The sequence below is a fragment of the Misgurnus anguillicaudatus genome, chromosome 12 (genome assembly GCF_027580225.2).
Source record: "Misgurnus anguillicaudatus chromosome 12, ASM2758022v2, whole genome shotgun sequence".
In the NCBI taxonomy this organism is placed as follows: Eukaryota; Metazoa; Chordata; class Actinopteri; order Cypriniformes; family Cobitidae; genus Misgurnus; species Misgurnus anguillicaudatus.
In genome coordinates, this window is record NC_073348.2 from 24,108,841 (window position 1) to 24,129,571 (window position 20,731).

At 36.7% G+C, this 20,731-nt stretch overlaps 2 protein-coding genes across 2 annotated transcripts in view; both read right to left on the reverse strand.

Moving 5' to 3' along the window:
- Positions 1-1,304: 1,304 nt before the first annotated feature.
- LOC129446298 (protein mono-ADP-ribosyltransferase PARP14) lies at positions 1,305-16,611 on the reverse strand. The gene is made up of 17 exons (XM_073874202.1): positions 16,345-16,611; positions 13,979-14,094; positions 12,367-12,394; positions 11,502-11,711; positions 11,028-11,255; positions 8,445-10,816; positions 7,465-7,692; positions 5,990-6,199; positions 5,544-5,652; positions 4,848-4,997; positions 4,632-4,697; positions 4,353-4,529; positions 3,276-3,482; positions 2,584-3,189; positions 2,364-2,506; positions 2,060-2,234; positions 1,305-1,976 (listed from the first exon to the last, which is right to left on the reverse strand). Exons 1-17 carry the CDS (start codon positions 16,523-16,525, stop codon positions 1,696-1,698), a joined length of 5,487 nt encoding a protein of 1,828 aa, XP_073730303.1. The 5' UTR covers positions 16,526-16,611; the 3' UTR covers positions 1,305-1,695.
- A 1,972-nt stretch (positions 16,612-18,583) lies between these two features.
- LOC129446297 (protein mono-ADP-ribosyltransferase PARP14) overlaps positions 18,584-20,731 on the reverse strand; it is a 53,644-nt gene continuing 51,496 nt past the window's right edge. The window contains exons 14-18 of the mRNA XM_073874203.1: positions 20,442-20,648; positions 19,593-20,201; positions 19,334-19,476; positions 18,938-19,112; positions 18,584-18,854 (exon numbers count right to left, since the gene is read on the reverse strand). Coding sequence (XP_073730304.1) covers positions 18,595-18,854; positions 18,938-19,112; positions 19,334-19,476; positions 19,593-20,201; positions 20,442-20,648 — 1,394 coding nt within the window. The 3' untranslated portion in view covers positions 18,584-18,594. The remainder of the gene's footprint in view (positions 18,855-18,937; positions 19,113-19,333; positions 19,477-19,592; positions 20,202-20,441; positions 20,649-20,731) is intronic.

The window sequence follows — 20,731 nt, forward strand, 5'->3', positions numbered from 1 at the left end:
TCAACAGATGGTGCTGTGACTTCACCTCTGATGGCACAAATAAAGCTTGAAAATATTAGAGAAGTATTGTACATATGGGAAAATAAAAAAAGTTTCCTCTACTGTAAATTAATTACCTGGATGCATACATCTAATAATTGCCATTCAGCCATCAATTCTACTCTATCTAATGCAAAATTATATTAGAATCCTCGTAAAGTTTGGCATGATATTGGTTTGATCTCCTGTCGCCATTTACAGTTTAAGTTTATTCACAGCTTGTCAACATATACCCACTGATCTGTAGATCTGTAGGGCATCACAGTCAAACAGAAATGATAAACTATGCACAACCTTCTCTTTTTCGCTTGTCAAATGGTGAAAACAGAAAATTCAACATTTATTATAAAGAACTAGTGGTAAACCAGAAAGGAAATGTCTGAACAAATAAACTACACTGTATATCAGATATAATTTTAATTCCATGCACCTCTGTTACAATAAAAATACAGAGACAAAAAAATCCAGTTCTCACTTTCAGAGACATTTAAGATATAGCAGAAATTTGTTTGATCAGCCTTTAATTTAACATTTCACCTGGCAACTGATGCAAAACTGCAATAATTGTGCAGAACGTGTAAATATATTGTGTAATGTTTGAAGAGATTAATGAAAATATATTTTTATTTAAACAGTTCAGTATATCAGTGTTTCATATTAATATTTCATTTAACCCCAGTTTCATTCATTCATTCTCTGCAGCAAATCTTCTTAAAGGAACATGCCATCATTTTGGGATTTTAGCTTTTTCCCCTGCTGAAAAAACAGAATAGACCAGCATAATTCCCATGCTGGTTTGGTGCTGGTTTAGCTGGTGGTCACCAGGATACCAGCACCAAAACACAATATATGCTGGTCATAAGCAGGGTCACCGTATCCCCCCAGAGTTTAATAAGTCCATACATACCTTTTTCGTCTCCGTGCATCCTATAACATGTCTGACACACCCACTGCTAGCTTAGCACAAAGTAAATGGCTTCAGCTAGCATACTGCTCCCAATAAGTGACAAAATAACATTTTCCTATTTACATGTTGTGATTTGTATAGTCACAGCTTGTACAAATAACAATTAAGGTCATATGAGACACATCCATCTTTTATCTGTATGCTGGGAACTATATTCTCACAACATATAAATAGGAAAATGTTTGTGTTATTTTGTCACTTGTTATAGGCGGTTTCAGCAATAACAACATAAACAAATGGCTTTTGTGGAACACACGTAACTTTCGATAAACTCCGCTAAGAATCAACAACAACAAAGTCCTTTAAAAGTAGTTTATTTATATACTGTAACAAGCAAAAAAAACAACATTTGGTTTGGAAACCAAAACATTTGTTATTTTCAATGAGGTATTTCTTCAAGAGTTCAAATTAGCAACTAGTCAGACGATTAAACAAACAGAAACCAGAAGTAAAGTTCAGACCAGACATGTAATCGCGTCACCGCACAAGCATCCAATGAAACCATCTATAGCAGCTAGAAAACTTTTCTCAGGATTATATTTCAGTTTTTGTATAAGCAAGTTGCCACAGCCTTCATTGTTATTATTTTCCCAAACTAAGTTTGTTAGTATATAACACACACATTTCCCCATGTTTACTATTTTTCGAATCAGTACAATAAAATAAATATTCAGTGATATACTAAATCCCTACTGAAATGTGATGAGGTATTCTGGGTAAGCCTGTACGTCATTGAATATTACAAACATGGTAGGGTTGTTTGTGTTATCAGTCACACTGTTATAGAGATCAGCACTTATGGAGCTCTTTGCAGGAGGAACAAGCATGCCTGCTTTTCCTTGAGTAAAGTCCCCAACTAGCACCTTGGCCAGGTACATGCGTTTGTGTCCACTGGCATCAGGTTTAGAGTAGCCTTGGGCCGAGTAACTTGGGTCCACAGCAAAATATGTACCATTCCCAAACATGGCTCCTAAAACACAGTAAGACCAAGTTCATTACAAAAAACAATGCAAACAATTGCAAACAAAGATTACACTGGATTTCGGCTAATACCATGTGTCCCAGCGAAGCTTCGATTAAAGCCATGATGGTTAATGTGATCAATCTTATCAGGACCAGTGCCGTGGAAGAGGAGCTTCTCGTTGTTTTTATGGTTGTTCTTTGCTTCCAGTTCTTCCTTTTTGATCATGTAGTTTTTCCAAAGTGTGCTGTTTTGTACTCTTTCAATCTGTGCAGAAAACACACCGATCAACATGAGTACAAAGAAAACATTCAGTACTGATTTACTATTGCAAGCATAATGTAGTACCACACCAGAATAGGTCAAACATAAGATTTGATGTACGTCTGTTCTTACTTGAATTATGTTAAAGGTCAAGCCGGTTCTCCTGAACTCTTTCTCAACATCTGCATATTCATTTGATGTTGCTGTGAGCTTTACCAAAACAACGGACTTTCCCTTCATGTCATCCCAGTGTGAAGGCAAAGCACATTGACGGTCTGAAAAATAATACAAGTTTTTATACGTTTTTAAATGGCCACCTAATACTTTAAATGTCTGAAAGACTTTAACTTACCTGACAAATCTATTCTTTGTAATTCAATCTGCCTACTCCCTCTTGTGGCCTGTTGACGAACTAAATCGACCATGTATTCTTCATTATCAATTGTGATTTTCACAGAGGTGTTTTTGCTCCGAAAGGCATTTTCCAGGTCAAAATTGGTGAAAATGTCAAAGCTTTTCAGGTTCTGCCCACTCGCCAGATATTTCCACTCAACCAAGCTGTTGACCATAAATGCCTCACGTCTTCTGTTTTCAATCCTTTCCACCTTACGGATCATGTCCCGAATGCGACTCTCAGCAATGTGGACATCTCTCGTCAGTCCCTCCAATCTGATGACAGGGTCTTGGTCTTTTCTATCAAGCTTCATGCTTACTGTGAGCTCTCTCTGCATTGCGTTCAGCATTTCTGCATCCTCTCTGGTGAAATGACCAATAGCCGGATCATGGATTGGAATGTTTACATATTCTCTTATTATCAGGCTGTTGATCATGTCCCTGGCTTTATTTAAGTCTTGTTGCGTCTCTCCACACAGCTGGAACACGGCTGGTTCAATGTCCTCAACCACTATTACAAACTCTTCATTTCTGGGAGATTCTGAATTTCCCCACCCAAAAGTTTCTTTCGGTGTGACAAAACAAAACAGGAAAGGATCAATTATATTAAACCCATAATAATCAAATGGTTGTTATTGTTGATTTACTCACTTTTAATCCTGTCCACAACGCCTTTTTCCTCCTCCACTTTTTCACCCGATCGTTTGAGCATGCTTTGTTTGAAGTCTGCCACCATGTTCGTCTGAAATATGAGGAACTTCACAAGCTTCACATTTGATGTTTTCTTTTTCTTCACAAAGTCAACAACTGCATCAACCATTGCATCCGCAACAACTGCTGGGTTTGCTCCACCCTGACCTGAAGAGTCAAACACATGCCACGATGAGGTAACGTTTCTTTTAAACTTATCAATGGAGTTGTTTAAAAATACATTAGAAATCATACAAAAATGACAATTTCTATAATGATCTTTATAATTACTGGATTTAAAATAAATGTATAATTTCTTGGTTAACAATGTTTAATTCACACTGCAAAAAATCCTTGTTGCATTTTTAAGTTTAATCAACTTGATTTTACAATTTATTTCAACTTTATTTACTAGTGTGTAATTGCTATGAATTAAAAAAATAAAATGTAAATAACTTAAGCTAATTCAACTTTATAACTCATAGCAACTCCTCACTAGTCAAGAAAGTTAAAATGAATTGTTAAATTCAAGGTGATTAAACATATTTTTTTACATTGTATTTAGTAAAACATACGTTTTTCAAGTTTTGTAATGAATTATTTAAAAAAAAAATAATGCTTGCACAATTTATTATTATTTTCTTAAAACATATAGTTAAGCTATTTTGTTCAAATTATTTTGAATATTTGAAAAGCACTTTTTAATGGCTGAAATTATAAATAATACAAAAACATGAAATACCAATTAACAATACTTTTTTAGCCGTTTTAAATGTAAGTTAATGTTAATTTCTAGTTCAATGCACCAATAATATACTGATACATTTCAGAATATTTAGGACTTAAAATTAACCTTAATTATTTGCTGTAAATAGATTACTGCTGTGTATAGCGTTGTACACAATACCTTATACATTAACTAATGTTAACCAATTAAACCTATTTGAAAGTTTATTAAAATATATTAATGTTTTAACTTATGGTAATATTACTTGATATAGGATTATATTAATATATATTAAAATGTATACATTTTACCTGTGCCAAGAGCGGGGAAGGCTACAGAGGACAGTTGTTTTGCGTCACATATCTTAAGAACAGATAACACAACATCTTTTATTTCAGATGGTCTATTACGTCCAATAATATGGATAATGTTTCCACATGGGAGCTGCCCAGCTGAAGTCACAATCTCTGTTTGCTGGTTATTTGTTGCTGTGAAAAGAAACATGCACTGTTCACAAAAAAGTCAAAGACCACTGATATAAACTAATGTTCATCAGCAAAGATGAGATAACCAATTATAAAAATACAAACGAGCAATCTGTAAACATTCCTGTTCGACTTGTAATCCAGCAGCATCTAAAATTGCCTTTGACACTCCTGGATTGCAAAGAGAAAATTGGCAATTACATTATATATTTTTACTAGCAACCTAAATTCTAATTTTATTTTGCATTTGAATTTTAAATGTATTTATTAAAAATAAAAGGAAACATGTAAACGTTTGAAAAAAAGTAAAATTGCATTAACCTGTTTTCAACGAAAATGTCTGATTTGAGGAGTTGACAATGGCATTTGTTTTTTCTTTAGTTATGTCTCCTGATGAAACCTCCAGATTCACTTCACCCACTTGCATAGTGATTACCCCATGAGAGGGAGTGGAGACTTTGCCAAGGAGCCCTAATGTAAGAAAAATGACAAAACAAAGAAGATACATAGAAACTGTATAAACTTCTATTTTGCCACTAACCTGATTACATAATATGGAAATAGATACTGTGATATATTAAAAATTATGAATATTACATATAACTCTCTACTTGAAACCTAAAATATGATTTGATCATGCAATATTATAGAAAAAAATAAAGGACAATATATAATTTACAACAATATAATAAAACCCATCATTGCTTACTATGCTTGTTAAAATTTCTCCCAATGACCACTAGGGGCCGCAATACGCTAATTTTAGGTTTCTTTTGTTGGTTCCTGCTCCTCCCTATGGTTTCCATCATGCAAAATGTAGTCTGCTATAAAGTGTTTGGTGTGAATATCTAAACTGATTTTGCATAATTGAAAAACTAAACACAGTTACTTTAACTTCTATGACTACTCAAAACTCCTGCTAATTTCTGTAATTTCATGCATATTTTCCTGGTAGATGTACCCGGGTTCAAAGGATTATAAGCATGACAGACAAGAGAGGGATGAAAAAAGGTTTACCAGACATCTGTGTTGACTTGTCAAAAGGTTTTACTTTAGGGATTAAGTGTTGATGTGCTCCTTTTGTGATGGGACTCTGAATCCCATGTCTGAATGTACTGGTAAAGCACTAGCAGATAAAGCACAGAAATATACAAACAACATTACCATTAAGTAACTATGGTTGGTTGGTTCTTTCATTTAATTTCTAAAATAAAGAATTAACCATAGTTGTAATATTTTGTACCAGATATGTAGGAAACTCTATTTTCAACAATTAACAATACATTTTTCATATGTGATATGACAAAGAAACTTAAAAACTTGTCTAAGTCTGAAACTGTAACTTTAAAACTTTTTTGAGCAATAGGTCTAGTAATAATGTACTACAGCATATGCAGATATTTGCATTGCATTTAGGCTTTGTGAACATATTTGTGAACTCTTGCCTTCGTGTAAACACTCACATCTAAACTTTGTTTGTCAGAGGGATGCACAATCACAGTTATTTCTCGGAGGTTTTGAGGGGTGAATTCCTGGACTTCGCTTAGTATGATCCTGGCCACCAGATCCTTAGGAAAGCCAAGGGCTCCAGTACCAATAGCTGGGAATGAGACTGAAGTCATCTGCAGAGTTTCTGCTTTTTTCAGACAATCTCTAATTATCTGACCGAGTACCTTTTGAAATCAAAATAATATAACAGTATAAACATTAATTATCTTTAAAGAAAAACACCACAGTTTTTTTATATTTTACTATGTTCTTACGTAAACTTAGAGGAATTAAAGCAACACTATGTAGTTTTTTTTACCTTTAAATAATGTCTCTAAAATTATTTCAGTGATAGAACAACTTTTAACTGGACAAATTGTACTGTTGCTGCAACCTGAGCAGCCTCCTTGCTGCTACAAGCACACTCTGAAAGTGGCGGTGGAGGGTAGGAAACACAGCCCCGCCTCTCCCCCTGCCTGCAGAAGAGTGTCTGATACCAGGCACTGTTGAGCTTTTCAACCACATGGGGGAGCTGTAAGTCATTTTTACATGGAAACTACATAGTGTTGCTTTAATACATACCTATTTTTTTCAATGTGTGCACTTTGCACAACATATGGTGAACTTGTTAGCATTTAGCTTAACCTCACTCATTCCTTATGATTCAAGCAGGGATGAATTTAGAAGCCACCAAGTTAGTTACACGAGTAAGTATGGTGGCACAAAATAAAACGTGGGAAATCCAGTCCTTGGGACCCCCCTCCCAGCATGTTTTAGATGTCTCCTTATGAAACACCTGTTAGCAGCCAATGTTAATCGATTACGATTTGGGACAAATATTATGTAATTGAGCAGCTTCCTGAGTCATAGCTGGGCGACGCAGACAGGCACCACCGGTGTGCAAATACTCATAGAAAACAATGTGTTCTGTTTTTTTTAGAATAGTGCGGTGCTGAGCTGCGTGTCCGGTGTGAGACGCTTTACAGTGCTCTTCTGCCATACAATATAGTTTTATTTTGTGCCACCACACTTACTCATGAAACAACTCATGCAACAGTTTTTAAATAGGTAAAAGTGGAAATGTTTGGTGGATTCTAAATTCATCCCTGTTTTGATGGAGGAGTTAACTACGCACCGTTTGTTTGAAAACAGTTCAAACATCAACAAAAAGTGACGTCTCGCAGATTTGCTTAGAGCGCCTTTAATGGATTCTGTCAACAAACCAGTATCTCTGAACAGTCTGAGGCTGCAATTAAGCAGATTTGAAGTGAAAGTATTTGATGAATGTATAATACGTGCCGAGAGCATTCGGTTAATATTATCACATTTTTTAAAGTGATCACACCAGCTCAGACATTAAAAACGTGATGAGATGAAAACATCTAAAAATACTATGGTACTGTACACTGTTTTTAATCTTTTAATTTTCAATCACAGTTGTAATTCTCACCCTGTCTTCTGAACCTCTCCAATATGGGCAAACTACATGGAAGACTTTTGCACATTTCAGGTTATACCCATCTGTGATGACCATCTCTCCATAATTCAGCCTGCTTGCATGAACAGCTGTTGTGACCTCTTTTTGGAGTTGATGACCCGCAGCCTGAAGGATCGCCTGGGAAATGGCACCTCTACTGAGGTCCAGGTCTTCTGATACAGTGTTTACAATGACATCAGTCTACAGGAGAAACACAGAAACACTATTAAAGATGCATCAGAGCTTACTATCAAAAATGTTCCTCATAAAATGTCTTTATCTACTGAAACTTGATATATATCTAAGGATTTATTCAATTAAAGAATACTTAAAGGGATAGTTCACCCAAAAATAAAATTTTGTCATCATTTACTCACCCTTGTTCCAAACACGTATGAGTTTCTTTCTTCTGTTGATATTCTAATAAATTATCTTAACAACACAGATGATGATACCCATCAACTTGCAAAGTATTTGTCTGTCCTACTGTGGAAGTCAATGGGTACCATCTACTGTGTGCTTACCATCATTTATCAAAACACAGGTTTAAAACTCAGGTTTACAACTCACACAGGTTAACAACAACATGAGGGTGAGTAAATGATGGCAGAATTTTCAAGGGTGAACCGGGCAACCACCCAGGGCGGGATTTTTCAATGAAACATGGCAGCACAAGCAATGAAATAGGTGCTCTTTACATAACTGGATTTTTTTAAGTGTGTTTTTAAAAAAATCGAATTACGGATTTGTGCAGTTGAGAAGGATATTTTTCACTTTCACCTATGTTGAAAAATTAAAACTGTTTTTTTTTGTGGGGGGGGGGTGGCACTCAAAGGCGGTCTCGCCCAGGGTGTAATTGTAGAACCACCGCTGCCTTTAAGCACAAAGTGTTAGTTACGTTAGTATATATTTACCTTTGTGAAATGTTATTGAGTAACTTAAGATTCACTTACCTTTGCATCCTGGATGTTCCCTTTGCTCAGAATGAGTTTTAGTCCACCTTGTGTAGTTTTGGTATCAAGGACACTTGACACATCAAACGATTCTGATCTGCCATCAAAAGAGATGATTTCTTCTTTCCATTGTGCTTGTCTTTCAAAGTTTCTATTGCCATGACCACTTCCTGACCTGTCTCCAGAGCTGTAATGGACACTGGGCTTACTGTGGTGGAGGACATTCATTTTGGGGCTGAAATCAGCAAAGTGCTTCCTGACGGCTTGAGTCATTGCATTCACAGTTCTGTCATTATTATCAACCAAGTGAATCTCAGTAAGTTTGTGCCACAAACCACTACGGTTTTGATTTTCGATGAATTCCCAGACCTCCCTGGCAATTGTTTCTGTGCATAGTTCCAGTGGACAGCCAAATATCCCTGAGCTGATAACAGGAATTGCAATGGAAGAGCAGTGTTTGCCTGAAGCCTGCTTTAAACTTTCCCTCACAGCACTTCTTAAACGTTGCACTACACCAGGTCTGTCTGAACTGTTATATCGAGGTCCAACAGCATGCACTACATATTTACAGGGAAGACGACCAGCCTCAGTGATGATGGCATCTCCAGGCCTCAAACGTCCATTCATTTTAATGTACTGGTTACAGCAGTCCTGCAGATCTGGTCCAGCAGCTTGAAGAAGTGCCAGGGCTAATCCACCAATGTGCTGCAGATCTTCATTAGCTGCATTAACCACAGCATCAACTTTTAGCGTGCAAATGTCTGCCTTTCTGACTATAACGGTTATTCCACCTGGAGTCCGAACCTCACAGGACCCCACAAAATCTTCAAAACTACCTTTATTGTAATCCTCCTCCTCCTCTTCCAGCATGTGATCTTCCTGGAGCACAACCACAAATCCACTTTCCCTCAGTAACACTGACAGCATTAGTTGACCTTCCTCCTTGAAGTATTTTTTTGCTCCTGCCTTTTTAATGCTCAGTGTGTCAGTGTAGAGAGCATCTGACATCTTTCTAAAAAAGGTCATAGCTTCCTGGACAAACATTCGCTCTCCAGAGACTTTGATCCGGGGTCTCTTTGAATCAAAATGCACCGTCACCTCCTTAGACTTTAAAAAATGCTGCCAGTCCTGTGATTTTCTCTCTTTTATGAATTCAACCCCTGCATGTGACTTCACATGGACAGCATCTTCAATTCTAGTGTGTTTCTCAATGAAGTCTCCTAATGTCTGGCTGATCTCCATCACTGGTCCCTTAAATCCAGACACTATTACTCTGTCTCTTTGAGACGAAAAATTTATAAACACTGTCCTGTTTTTGGATGTGCTGTACAAACTTTGCACTTTTTTAAAGAGATCATGCCACTGTGGCAATGCAAGCACACCCTGATCTTCTACAATGACATCTTTAGATTCAAGAACCATATTCAACCTCTCCTGTGCCTCAGAAAGTGCTCGGTCTGTGCTTCCAATCAAAACAAGATCTCCATTTTCTTCCATGTATACAGCACTTATTCCATGAGACACAAACAGGTCTTTGGACATCTCATCACAATCCACCAATCTCAAAAACTCTAGTAATGAACGATCAATCTTTAAAGGCGTCTGTTTCATATTTAATTTCTTTTCAAGGACCCAATTCTTGAAGAGGAGAATTTCAGTTTTAACACCTGATAAATGTAATTTGTTCATTTTCTTGTTGTAATCAAGGCGCAGTTGTGGAGAAGCAGCTGTAGCAGTTTGCAGACCGTCTTGTATAAGCAGGGAGTACATGCCAGGTGTCATCTCCATGTCTTCTGTTAAACTATTCTTCTCTCTCTCCATTTGAGCTGATGCTCGCTCTAACATTTTCTCCAGGAGGGGTCTCAGGTCATTTACATCATGAGCCAAACCTGCCACTGTTAGGACCCCTTTAGATGAATCCATATGTGTAAAAACCAGATCTTTCACCATTTCCTTTATTTTATTCTCTACTTTGGTCCACAAGGGGTACAATACTGGTAACTCAAATGCTTTATAGTTGGATATAATGCTTTCAAAGGCTTCTGAGGCATTCTTTCTCCAACCATCAACATGTTTTCTGGTTAAACCTTTCTGTTTTAGCAATGCTGGATCTGGACTGAGCTGAACTTCAGGTTTGTCTAAGTTTATTTTACAGAAATGTGAGCTCATCTTATCACTGATAGAGGAAATGAGCTTTTTCTTGAGGAGGAACTCCCTGATGGCAGGATGTATATCGACTTTAAATGTTTCAGGTAGTTTCCATGTTGGTCTGTTGCTGCCGTACAAGGCTGTTCCTAGGGATTTATTGTAGGGGTAGATCTTGACTGGAACATCACGGATGATATGCGTTTTCTTCAATACCTTTTCCGTGTCTGACAAAAATGAATGAAAATTCAAAGTTTAATAAATACTCTTACAGCAGTGCAAAGAAATTGAATCACAGTTGTCTGTCAAGTAGAATGATCTGCGAGTAGGTTAACTAAAACTCACTGCACCATAAACCCAGGCTCTTTATTATATTGTTAGGTCATAAATAAATAAACATAATACTGTAATTCTAGCAGCAAATGCAGATGTATTTACCTTCTTCATTTTTAAATGTTATAATGGCTGCTTGATCCATTGGCAATGTGATGGTTTCTTCTACCGGGCCACCCCATTTTTCAAAATACAACTCCAGCAGCATCTTATTGGCATCAGATGGAAGATTCTCCACCCTTATACATGTGCTTCTCTCCAGGGCGCGGGCCTTCAGACCATAGTCCTTGAACTTTCTGTGTGTTTTACTTTCCTCAAGAAACTTTCCTGCAACTATTAAAAATGTTATTTAATACAGAAGATTCATTTAATTATATAAATTACATACAATGCAAAATGCAAAGTCATTTTATAAATAAGTTCTATACATTTATGTATTATGTAAACATACTATAAATGTTAAAATTTTAGTTGTCAGGGGTTCCTCCATATTCAAAGTAGACAATATATGAAAACTAATGAAACCAGCTTATGTGTATACTGTATAAGACTAAATCAGTGATGGACAACTGAACTTACCACTGGGGATGTTAAAGGTCACAACTGCTGTCTTTAATTCTGGTATTAGTTCCATGCTAAAGTCCTTTTCCAAGAGTCCACTGACATTCTCCACCAAAAGAGACAAAACATCTTGTGTGAAGTCATCTGCCACATTCTCCAAAACTACAGCATATGACTCTTGCTGGTTCTTCACATCTGGATCACTTCCAGTTGGAAGGGCACTTTGTACTTTAGTAAAAATCAAAATCAAATTTATAAAACAGTCAATGCATCAAAAGTTTCATTTAAGTTAAACCTCAACCAATAAAACCATGGAACATGGTTATTTTTTGTAGTTACAGTAAAATAAGATGTGACTACATTGTAAACTGCTTCTGTAGAAATTACAGTATTACTGGGTATTACTGGCAACTAGCTGCCAGTAACTTACTGTAGATTTTACATTTATATAATTTACCGGCAACAGTTTGTTCAAAGTTAAATGAACATGAAACATTTTTAGTCTTTATCTTCTACAGTAAGTTAATGGCAACCAGCTGCATAATTACAGCACATTTTTTACAGCGATTAACTGAATAGCAAAAATATTTGTATAGCAACAAGAATGAACCTTAACAATAAAAAATATGTGTGTGTGTGTGTACCTGGTAATTATCACGTTGTGAGGACCAATTGTCCCCACAAAGATAGAAATACCAGTATTTTTGTGACTTTTTGAGTTCCCCATGAGGAAACAAGCTTATAAATCAAACAGGATGATTCTTGAAAATCTGCCGTAGCATATTTTTTGTGATGGTTGGGGTTAGGGTTCAGGTTAGGGGAAGGGAATAGAATATACAGTTACAGTATAAAAACCATTACGAAAAATCAGATGACTACTTACTAGGTTCTTGACATCCAGATGCCTGCTCCTTCAGAAACAATAAAAACAAGTCATAATTATGTTCATAATCGCTCATAAACAAGTAGAGTCTGCGCAGATCGACTGGCTATTGAAATCAATATCACGAGAGCTATTCAAGATCAATTCTGACCAATCGTTCACACGATGCTTTAATGTCATATGCAGGTGGATGACATCAAAATACTGCGAGAGCAATTCGAGAAATCATATGGAAGAGTCTGCTTTTGAACGCTCTCGCTGTATTTTTTTGAGAGTTTTTAAACACGTCAGCGTAACATCAGAGCAAGACATAACTAAGACACTTTTCTAACCGGCATGGATCTTGCGGCGATCACCGGTGATCGATTCTGCACAGAATTTGCTCATCTCAAACATGCCTTAACACAACTATTTTGTGCAGTACTCCATTCGGTCAAACACCTGTTGTGATGCATTACGTATAAAGACAAGCTTCACCAGTTAATAGGCTGGTTTGAGATAAGCAAATTCTGCGCAAAATCGATCACCGGTGATTGCCAGGAGATGCTTTTTAAATTTTTTTATGCTATTTTATAAATAAATTCAAAAAAATTTACATTAGCCATGGGATGAAATTAATAAAAACATGGAAATGCTTACACAGATTAATAAATGTAACAGCTTTCTTGTTTATCAAATAATAGATTTCGCAGAGAGATGCATGCCAGTAAGATAAGTGTCCGAGATATGTCTGACTTGCTCTGATGTCACGCTGACGTGTGCCAAAAAACTCTTGCAATGGACAGGTGGGCGTGGGCTCGTTGCATTCTCCAGCCAGAATTGTTGACAAAAAGCACGATGGGAAAAGACTTGATGACGACACAGCATAATGCTCATTGGCCCGGGGATGTCAGCTGATAACTTCTTACTTCTAAAACCCAATATTTTTTAAACTTGTTGTTAAGGATTAGAAAGTTTATTTCTTTATCTCAAGGCAACAGGGCTGATTAGGAGAATTTAGTGAGTTAAAACATATATAATAATGTGTTTTTTTGTTGTTAATAAAATGGGGAAACGTTGGTCCACATTCCAATACAGTAGGTGGCGATAATGCGCCTTAAAGTTGGTGCCACCCGCCATTAAAAGAAAGAAGAGAAGGAACTTGTTATTGACTTATGACATTTATGTTTTTAATGAATTTCTCTGAACCTTTGTGTTGGTACTGAATTGTTTGTACTGTAAGCTCTTTATATTTCACAAAATATAAAATAATTTGTATTACCACTAGACTTAGATTTATACATCCCAACATCTAAGTAGCCATTTCCAGTAATGAACAGTTCACCTTCGTTTATTCTTACTATAAACATTTTCATGTAAATGAATGAATGAATAAATGAATGAATGAATGAACATCTGCTGAAGTTTGTGGTTGAGTGGACTGCCAGCAGCCAGATTGGTGAAGTGTCCAACTAAGCTATTTTTTATTTTTTTCACTCCTCCCTTCACTACAGCCGTCTGCTCTCGTCTAAAATTCAGGTTAGGCGAGCTGCATCTCAAACAAGCCCCCTTTTTTAATATCATCTACATTATGCTCGTGATATTACTAATGATACTCCCATGGCGTGCTTACCAGCTGTGGGGTTCTGTCAGGTTCTTTCGGTGCATCACTTTTGCTCACTTTTAAATTCACATGGTCTTTGTCAAATGTAATCACATGATCCGTTTTGGAGAGGACATCATCTCGAACTTGAACACAATCAATCAGACATATCACAAATTTAAAACAAAGTATGCTGGTACAATAAACTTGTATAGCTTACAATAGCTTTACTTAGCAATGCTGACGTCACAGGCACGTGGGTTGAAATTCTAGGCATAAAATCTGTTTCTGCCCGCACTGGACTTTTACAATGCGTCTCATGCAATATCCAATCCTGGTCGCATGGTTGTAGTATGTTTTCACTAAATACGACAATAAATCAAGTCTGACCACTGGAAGCGTTTGATATTTTGAGCTTTCAACCCGGAAGTGTTTTTAGTTCACAGCAACTGTTTAAAAATGGCTGTGTCCCAATTCAAAGGCTGCGACCTTCTGGACGTATTTTAAGACCGATTGCATCACAGCAACGCGACTTGAGGCTAGTAAGGCCGTTCCAATTCAAAGGATGCTTAGAATGAAGCCTCAAAATGTGTCCTTCTCCGTGCTGTTAAGAACGAATGGATCCTTAACAGCCGAGGATATCCCAAGAGTCATTGCGCGTCTGCAACGGCTGCATATAATGTGTGGATATTCTAAAATAAACAATTAAAACCTTTATTAAATAAAAGTGTATTTATCAGAAAACATTTTTTCTTATCACCGTTTTAGTATAAGTTATGTTTTGTGTTAATATTATTCTTTTTATGTTGCTTATATTTCTAAGGTTTATTAAAGGCACACCATGGAACTTTTTGGCCACTAGGGGGTGCTAGACATGTATTTTTCACGCCTAGCGCCCCTAGAGGCCACAAGCGCCGCAGCACTGTCGCAAAGGAAAGGAACTGGCCAACCTTAAAACTAAACTAAAAACTAAACATTTAAAACGCTAAACGATCAACATTTTGAGACAACAGGGAGAAACGCAGTCATGTTACAACTTTCTGATGAAGAACTCGTCATGGCAGAAGCCATTTCTCAATCTGAAGGTTGCAGCCTCCGGATGTTGTATTTCTAAGCTGCATACGTCATCAAGACTCTCTTTTTTCACCCGCCCGTGTTATAGGTCCGTGACACTAAAACTGTGCCACGGAGTTACATACTATAAGTTGCTCTCTACACTCCTTAAGTAGCCTCCAGCAAAATTCACGTTAAAAACAAATTGTGTGGAGGAAGTGATGTATGCCGCAAAGCAGTCGAATTTTGTAGTTTTTTTTGGTGCTCTGGTTACTACCAGAAACCCTAAGTTTTAAAATACGAGTAAAAGTGATACAGACCCCGTCATGCTATGGTAGACATGTCATTCAACCTATTTAAAGTCGATGTACTACCACAAGGGTCTTGAAAATTTATTATGAAGGTTGAAAAATTACATGGTTTCACTTTAATTTTATATACTGTTAAATAGTTTAATCAACATCAACGTGTCATATTTTCTCAAATAAATTAATATTTTTCTGATTTCATATTTATTTTAATAAGTCAGAAACGTCTCAGCTGTGTCTTGCTGAGAGGCGCACTGGGCGCGTGCAGCAGGTGACGCCAATTATGGGTCTTTCGAAGGTTACCCGTCTCATTTCAGTTCTCTTCGCAAAATTCTGAGGCTTCCACCTTGAAAGACCGATTGCTCACCTTTTAAGGTCCCATGCCCACAAGGTTGCAGCCCTTGAATTCAACCGGTCAGTGTGCTTCCACTAAACTCTGGACATTAATGAAAGGTAGGTGGACCAAAATGTACATCTTTTATCTTGGATAAAAATGATGAAACATGGTAATCTAAAGCTATGGAGGAGTAATAGACGTCTTGTCAGAACGTCCACTGCAGGCATCGTTCTAAAAACCATGGTCACCATGGGTCCGATGCCCATTCCAACTAAAGTCTGATGCCCATAATTCTGACTATAACAGTAAATGTTCATGATTTAATTTGAAAGAACTAACAAAATTCTACATTCTGTTATGCAAATATCTGATAAAATGAGAAAGTTACAAGATAAGCAGCATTTTCGGTCACAATTTCTAATATTAAAAAATAATATTAAAAATATCATAACTTTCTCAATCTCAATCAACGGATTTTTACAATCCATTTATCTTTGTAAATTGGAATATCATTAATAAATTTTGAGCTTTGGGATTTTTGAGAATTTGGTCATCATACATACTTTAATGCTATTGTAAGCTATGCAACAGCGACTTCTCTATTTTAGTTTTAAACCTGTCTCACGTGCGTAAATACATAAATTATTCAGTAACTAAACAACAGATCACCGATTGACTTGTATGTGTTTAGCACTTACTGTCCAATGATTTAAACCGAACTGTAGCAGTGCTGCTGTTTTGATCGATTTCTACAACGCAGTCTCCTCCCTGAGATTTCTTCTTACTTTGAAAGTAAATCTGGAGTTTATTTTTTAAAGTTTTTGCATGTTCACGATTCCAGTCTCCCACCACAACGATCGGATAAGGATATCCATCCATCCTAACACTCTCTGAATAGTAAGAAAATGACCGGCAAGTCGATGTAAATAGTGTTATCACTCCCTCCAGCTTAGTTTCACTTTCGTTTCAGGGATATTTTACCACGAAACTAAGACAGCGGACAGCTTTCCACATATTTTAGAGGAATCTATTGTGAAAGTCTTAATATTTAGAATATCAGTGTTCTGTGCATTTAACCGCAGTGCCCGTGGATTATCTTTTTTGCGCGTATAGGCTACTGGTTAAAAAGTTAGCGAAGGTTCATGTCATTGAGTTTCGTTTGGCATGTGGCTTCAGTCAAATATGGTTTCAGCGGTAACGACATAAACAAAGGCTTTCGTGGAACGTACGTAACTCCGCAAGAAACCAATAACAACAAAGTCCTTTTAGAGTAGGCTAGTTAATTTCTGGTAACAAGCTAAATAAACAACATAACCTTTAGTTCATATATTTGGCTCGTAATGACACTGGCTCTGCTGCGAGACTAACATTTATCAGGTGTCGGTGTTATAATAAGGTGGTCAGACACATTGTGCACACTGGTTAAGACAATAGCAGATTTTAAAAAAATCTTCAACAGTGCTAAGTTGCATTTATTGTAATGTCACGTGTGAGCTCTTCTACTTTTCTACTTAAACATTATATGGCTTGGTATAAATGGTCAAGGTTGCACAAAGATGGGTGGTATTTGTGATCCTACTGTATGTACAGGTAGCGGGCCGGTCTGGGCCAAAATGCCAAGGCCAATTTTTTTGTCCCAGTCCAGCCCTGGAAATAGGTGCACAAAAGGTTACATTTCCCCTGTTAATTAATTACACTTAAATATGGTTTGTTAACCATTTTAAATAACATTAAATGAATCATGGTTTTGTGTTATACATGTGAGTGCAAATAAATACAATTTCTTTCACATGTACACATGAGTTGTTTGAAGGGTTTCATATATGGATTGTAATTACTAAAGGAAATATATTTGCTAGTTGAATGTGTGTTTGAAGTTGGAACTTCAATAGTCAGCATTTGAAGTGAATCAAAACCTTTTATAAAATTTAGGACAACTTTGTTTATGCAAGCACTACTTAAATAGGCCTACAGTACATGGAGTTTACATAGAGTTGGAATTGTAGTCCTCAATAATTTTGATACATAACTGTGTAATGTACATTACAAGAACTTGCCATTTATGTTAACAGAGTTCATTAAACTTCGCTATTGCAGCATAAATGTAAATTCTCTTATTTATGTGTAGATTGTTCATTCCACTTGCCTTATTGGGGCTTCTCTGGCCTGGAGCGGGTAACATACACCTGCCCCAGTGCTGTCTTTGCCTAGCTGCAGGACATATGAGAAGTGCTATGAATTTCCACTAATTTCCAGTGTCAGTTAGGGCATGATCAGACCTACATTATAAAACAGTGCTTGACAAATGGTGAAAACAGAGAAAATGTGTGTTACTGGACGGTCAAACATTTTTTTATTATAGTGGTAAGCCAGACAGGACATGTCTGAAAAATACACTACACGGTTTTTAAATTCAGATACAAACTTTTAATTCAGTTCACCTCTATAACAATTAAAATACAGACATAAAAATACAGTAGCCACTTTCAGAGACTTTAAGAGATTTTAGTTTGATCAGCCCTTAATTTAACATTTCACCTGGCAATTAAGGCCATAATTGTGCAGAACTTGTAAACATATTGTGTAATGTTTGAAAGGATATATGAAAGAATGTAGTGTACTTTAATAATTTAAAGCTGCTTTGAAACAATTAAACAATTGTGAAAAGCGCTACATAAAATAAAATTTAATTAATGTCAACACAGTGCAAGTCGTCCATATTCATTTTAACCCCATTATCATTCTCTGCAGCAAATCTTCTTATAATCAATATTTTAAAATATCTCATTCCTAGTTCATTCATAAAAATCTGTTATCATTTTCCGTCAGTCCAAATTTTTGTCATGCCAATGCAAGTTCCAACACCCTTAATTGTTATTATTTTCCAAAACATACAGTCAAAACACGCATATATCTAATTAGAAAATCTAATTGAATTTGATAAGTTATTATGGATAAGCCTGTACGTCATTGAAAACGGCAAACATGGAGGGGTTGTTTATGTCATCGGTCACACTGTTATAGAGATCAGCACTGTTGGAGCTCTTCGCAGGAGGAACAAGCATGCGTGCTTTTCCTTGAGTAAAGTCGCCAACAAGCACCCTGGCCAGGTACATGCGTTTGTGTCCACTGGCGTCAGGTTGAGAGTAATTTCTGGCTGAGTAACTTGGGTCCACAGCAAAATATGTACCATTCCCATACAAGGCTCCTAAAACACAGTAAGACCAAGTTCATTAAAAATACGAATGCATGCAATTGCAAACAAAGATTACACTGGATTTTGGCTGATACCATTCATTCCAGCGTAGCTTCTGTTAAAGCCATGATGGTTAATGTGATCAATCTTATCAGGAGCAGTGCCGTGGAAGAGGAGCTTCTCGTTGTTTTTATGCTTGTTTTTAACTTCCAGTTCTTCCTTTTTGATCATGTAGTTTTTCCAAAGTGTGCTGTTCTGCATTCTTTCAATCTGTAAAGAAAAGTCAACACTGGTATGAGTATGGTGAATACATACTGCAAACATCAGTAATAACATTTGCTGCAGCGAATCATTTGATAACCTTATAGTTTTCGATTGTCGCTGACACACCCAGAGATTCTCCTAAATCAGCAAGTTAGGAGCTACTTTTAGCCCTAAGATGTTTTGTAAATACATGCCCTGGTTACTTCTGAAGATGATGTATGTCTTACTTGAATGATGTTAGAAGTCAGTCCAGTTCTCCTGAACTCTTTCTCCACCTCTGCATATTCTGTGGAGCCTACTGTGAGTTTTACCAGAACTACCAGCTGTTCCTTCATATCCTCCCAGTGTGAAGGTAAAGAATATTGAGCAGCTGAAAACAGATAAAGGAATTTTTAACTTGAAATTTTTGTTTATCTTTATACTTGACTATCAAAACTATATCTAGACTTTAGCTGATATATTGTTGTTGTTTTAGGATAAACTCACCTGACAAATCGAATCTTTGTATTTCAATCTGCCTACTCCCTCTTGTGGCCTGTAGATAAACTAAATCGGCCGTGTATTCATCATTATCAATTTTGATTTTCACAGAAGTGTTTTTGTTCTGAAAGGCTTTTTCCAGGTCATAATTGGTCAGCTTATCAAAGCTTTTCATGTTCTTCCCAGTCGCTAGATATTTCCACTCAGCCTTGCTGCTGACGAAAAACGCCTCACGCCTTTTGTTTTCATTCCTTTCCGCCTTACGGATCATGTCCCGAATACGACTCTCAGCAGTGTGGACATCTCTCGTCAGTCCCTCCAATGTGATAGCAGAGTCTTGTTCTCTCTTCTCAAGTTTGATGCTCACGTCAAGCTCTCTCTGCATTGCGCTCAGCATTTCTGCATCCTCTTTGGTGAAATGACCAATAGCCGGATCACGTATGGAAAAATTTAGATACTCTCCTAATATCAAGTTGTTGACCATATCCCTGGCTTTATTCAAGTCCTGTTTGGTCTCCCCACACAGCTGAAACACGACTGGTTCAATTCCTTCAACCACCATCACCAACTCTTCATTTTTGGGAGATTCCCCCCACAATAATTCTTTTGTCCAGTCTGTGTGATACAAAGAACCAGAAAGAGATCCGTTATACTAAACTGTTAAAAGTGAAAAGTTGGATCAACTTAAAAAACTTCAAGTGGTAACACCCAAAAAATGTAAGTTTATGCAGCTAAAATTTTAAGTTAAAAACTTTTATTAGGTGTTGAAGTAATTTTTGAAGTTGATCCAATTTTTCACTTTTTACAGTGTAGGACAAATAAATCAAATGAATGAATGACTGTTCATTTACTGACTTTTACATTTTTCCACAAAGCCTTTGTCCTCCTCCAATTTTTCATCTGATTGTTTAAGCATGCTTTGGTGAAAATCTGCCACCATGCTTGTCTGGAATATGAGGAACTTTACCAGCTTTACATTCGTTGGTTTATTTTTCTTCACAAATTCAACAACAGCATCAACCATTGCATCTGCAACGTCAGCTGGTTTTGCTCCACCCTGACCTAAAGGGTTAAAGCAAAATATTGACTAATGGGTACACTCTCTGGTATTCAAGATGCAGGTAAAGTATTTTAGTATGTTTTAC

Excerpts from the sequence above, each read along its gene's own strand:
- LOC129446298 (XM_073874202.1), bottom strand. The coding sequence starts at position 16,525 with ATGGATGGATATCCTTATCCGATCGTTGTGGTGGGAGACTGGAATCGT. Across the intron at positions 11,712-12,366 it reads ATCTGGATGTCAAGAACCTA|TACAAAGTGCCCTTCCAACT; the intron begins GTAAGTAGTCAT and ends TTTTTACTAAAG. Across the intron at positions 6,200-7,464 it reads GGAGAGGTTCAGAAGACAGG|GTACTCGGTCAGATAATTAG; the intron begins GTGAGAATTACA and ends TGATTTCAAAAG.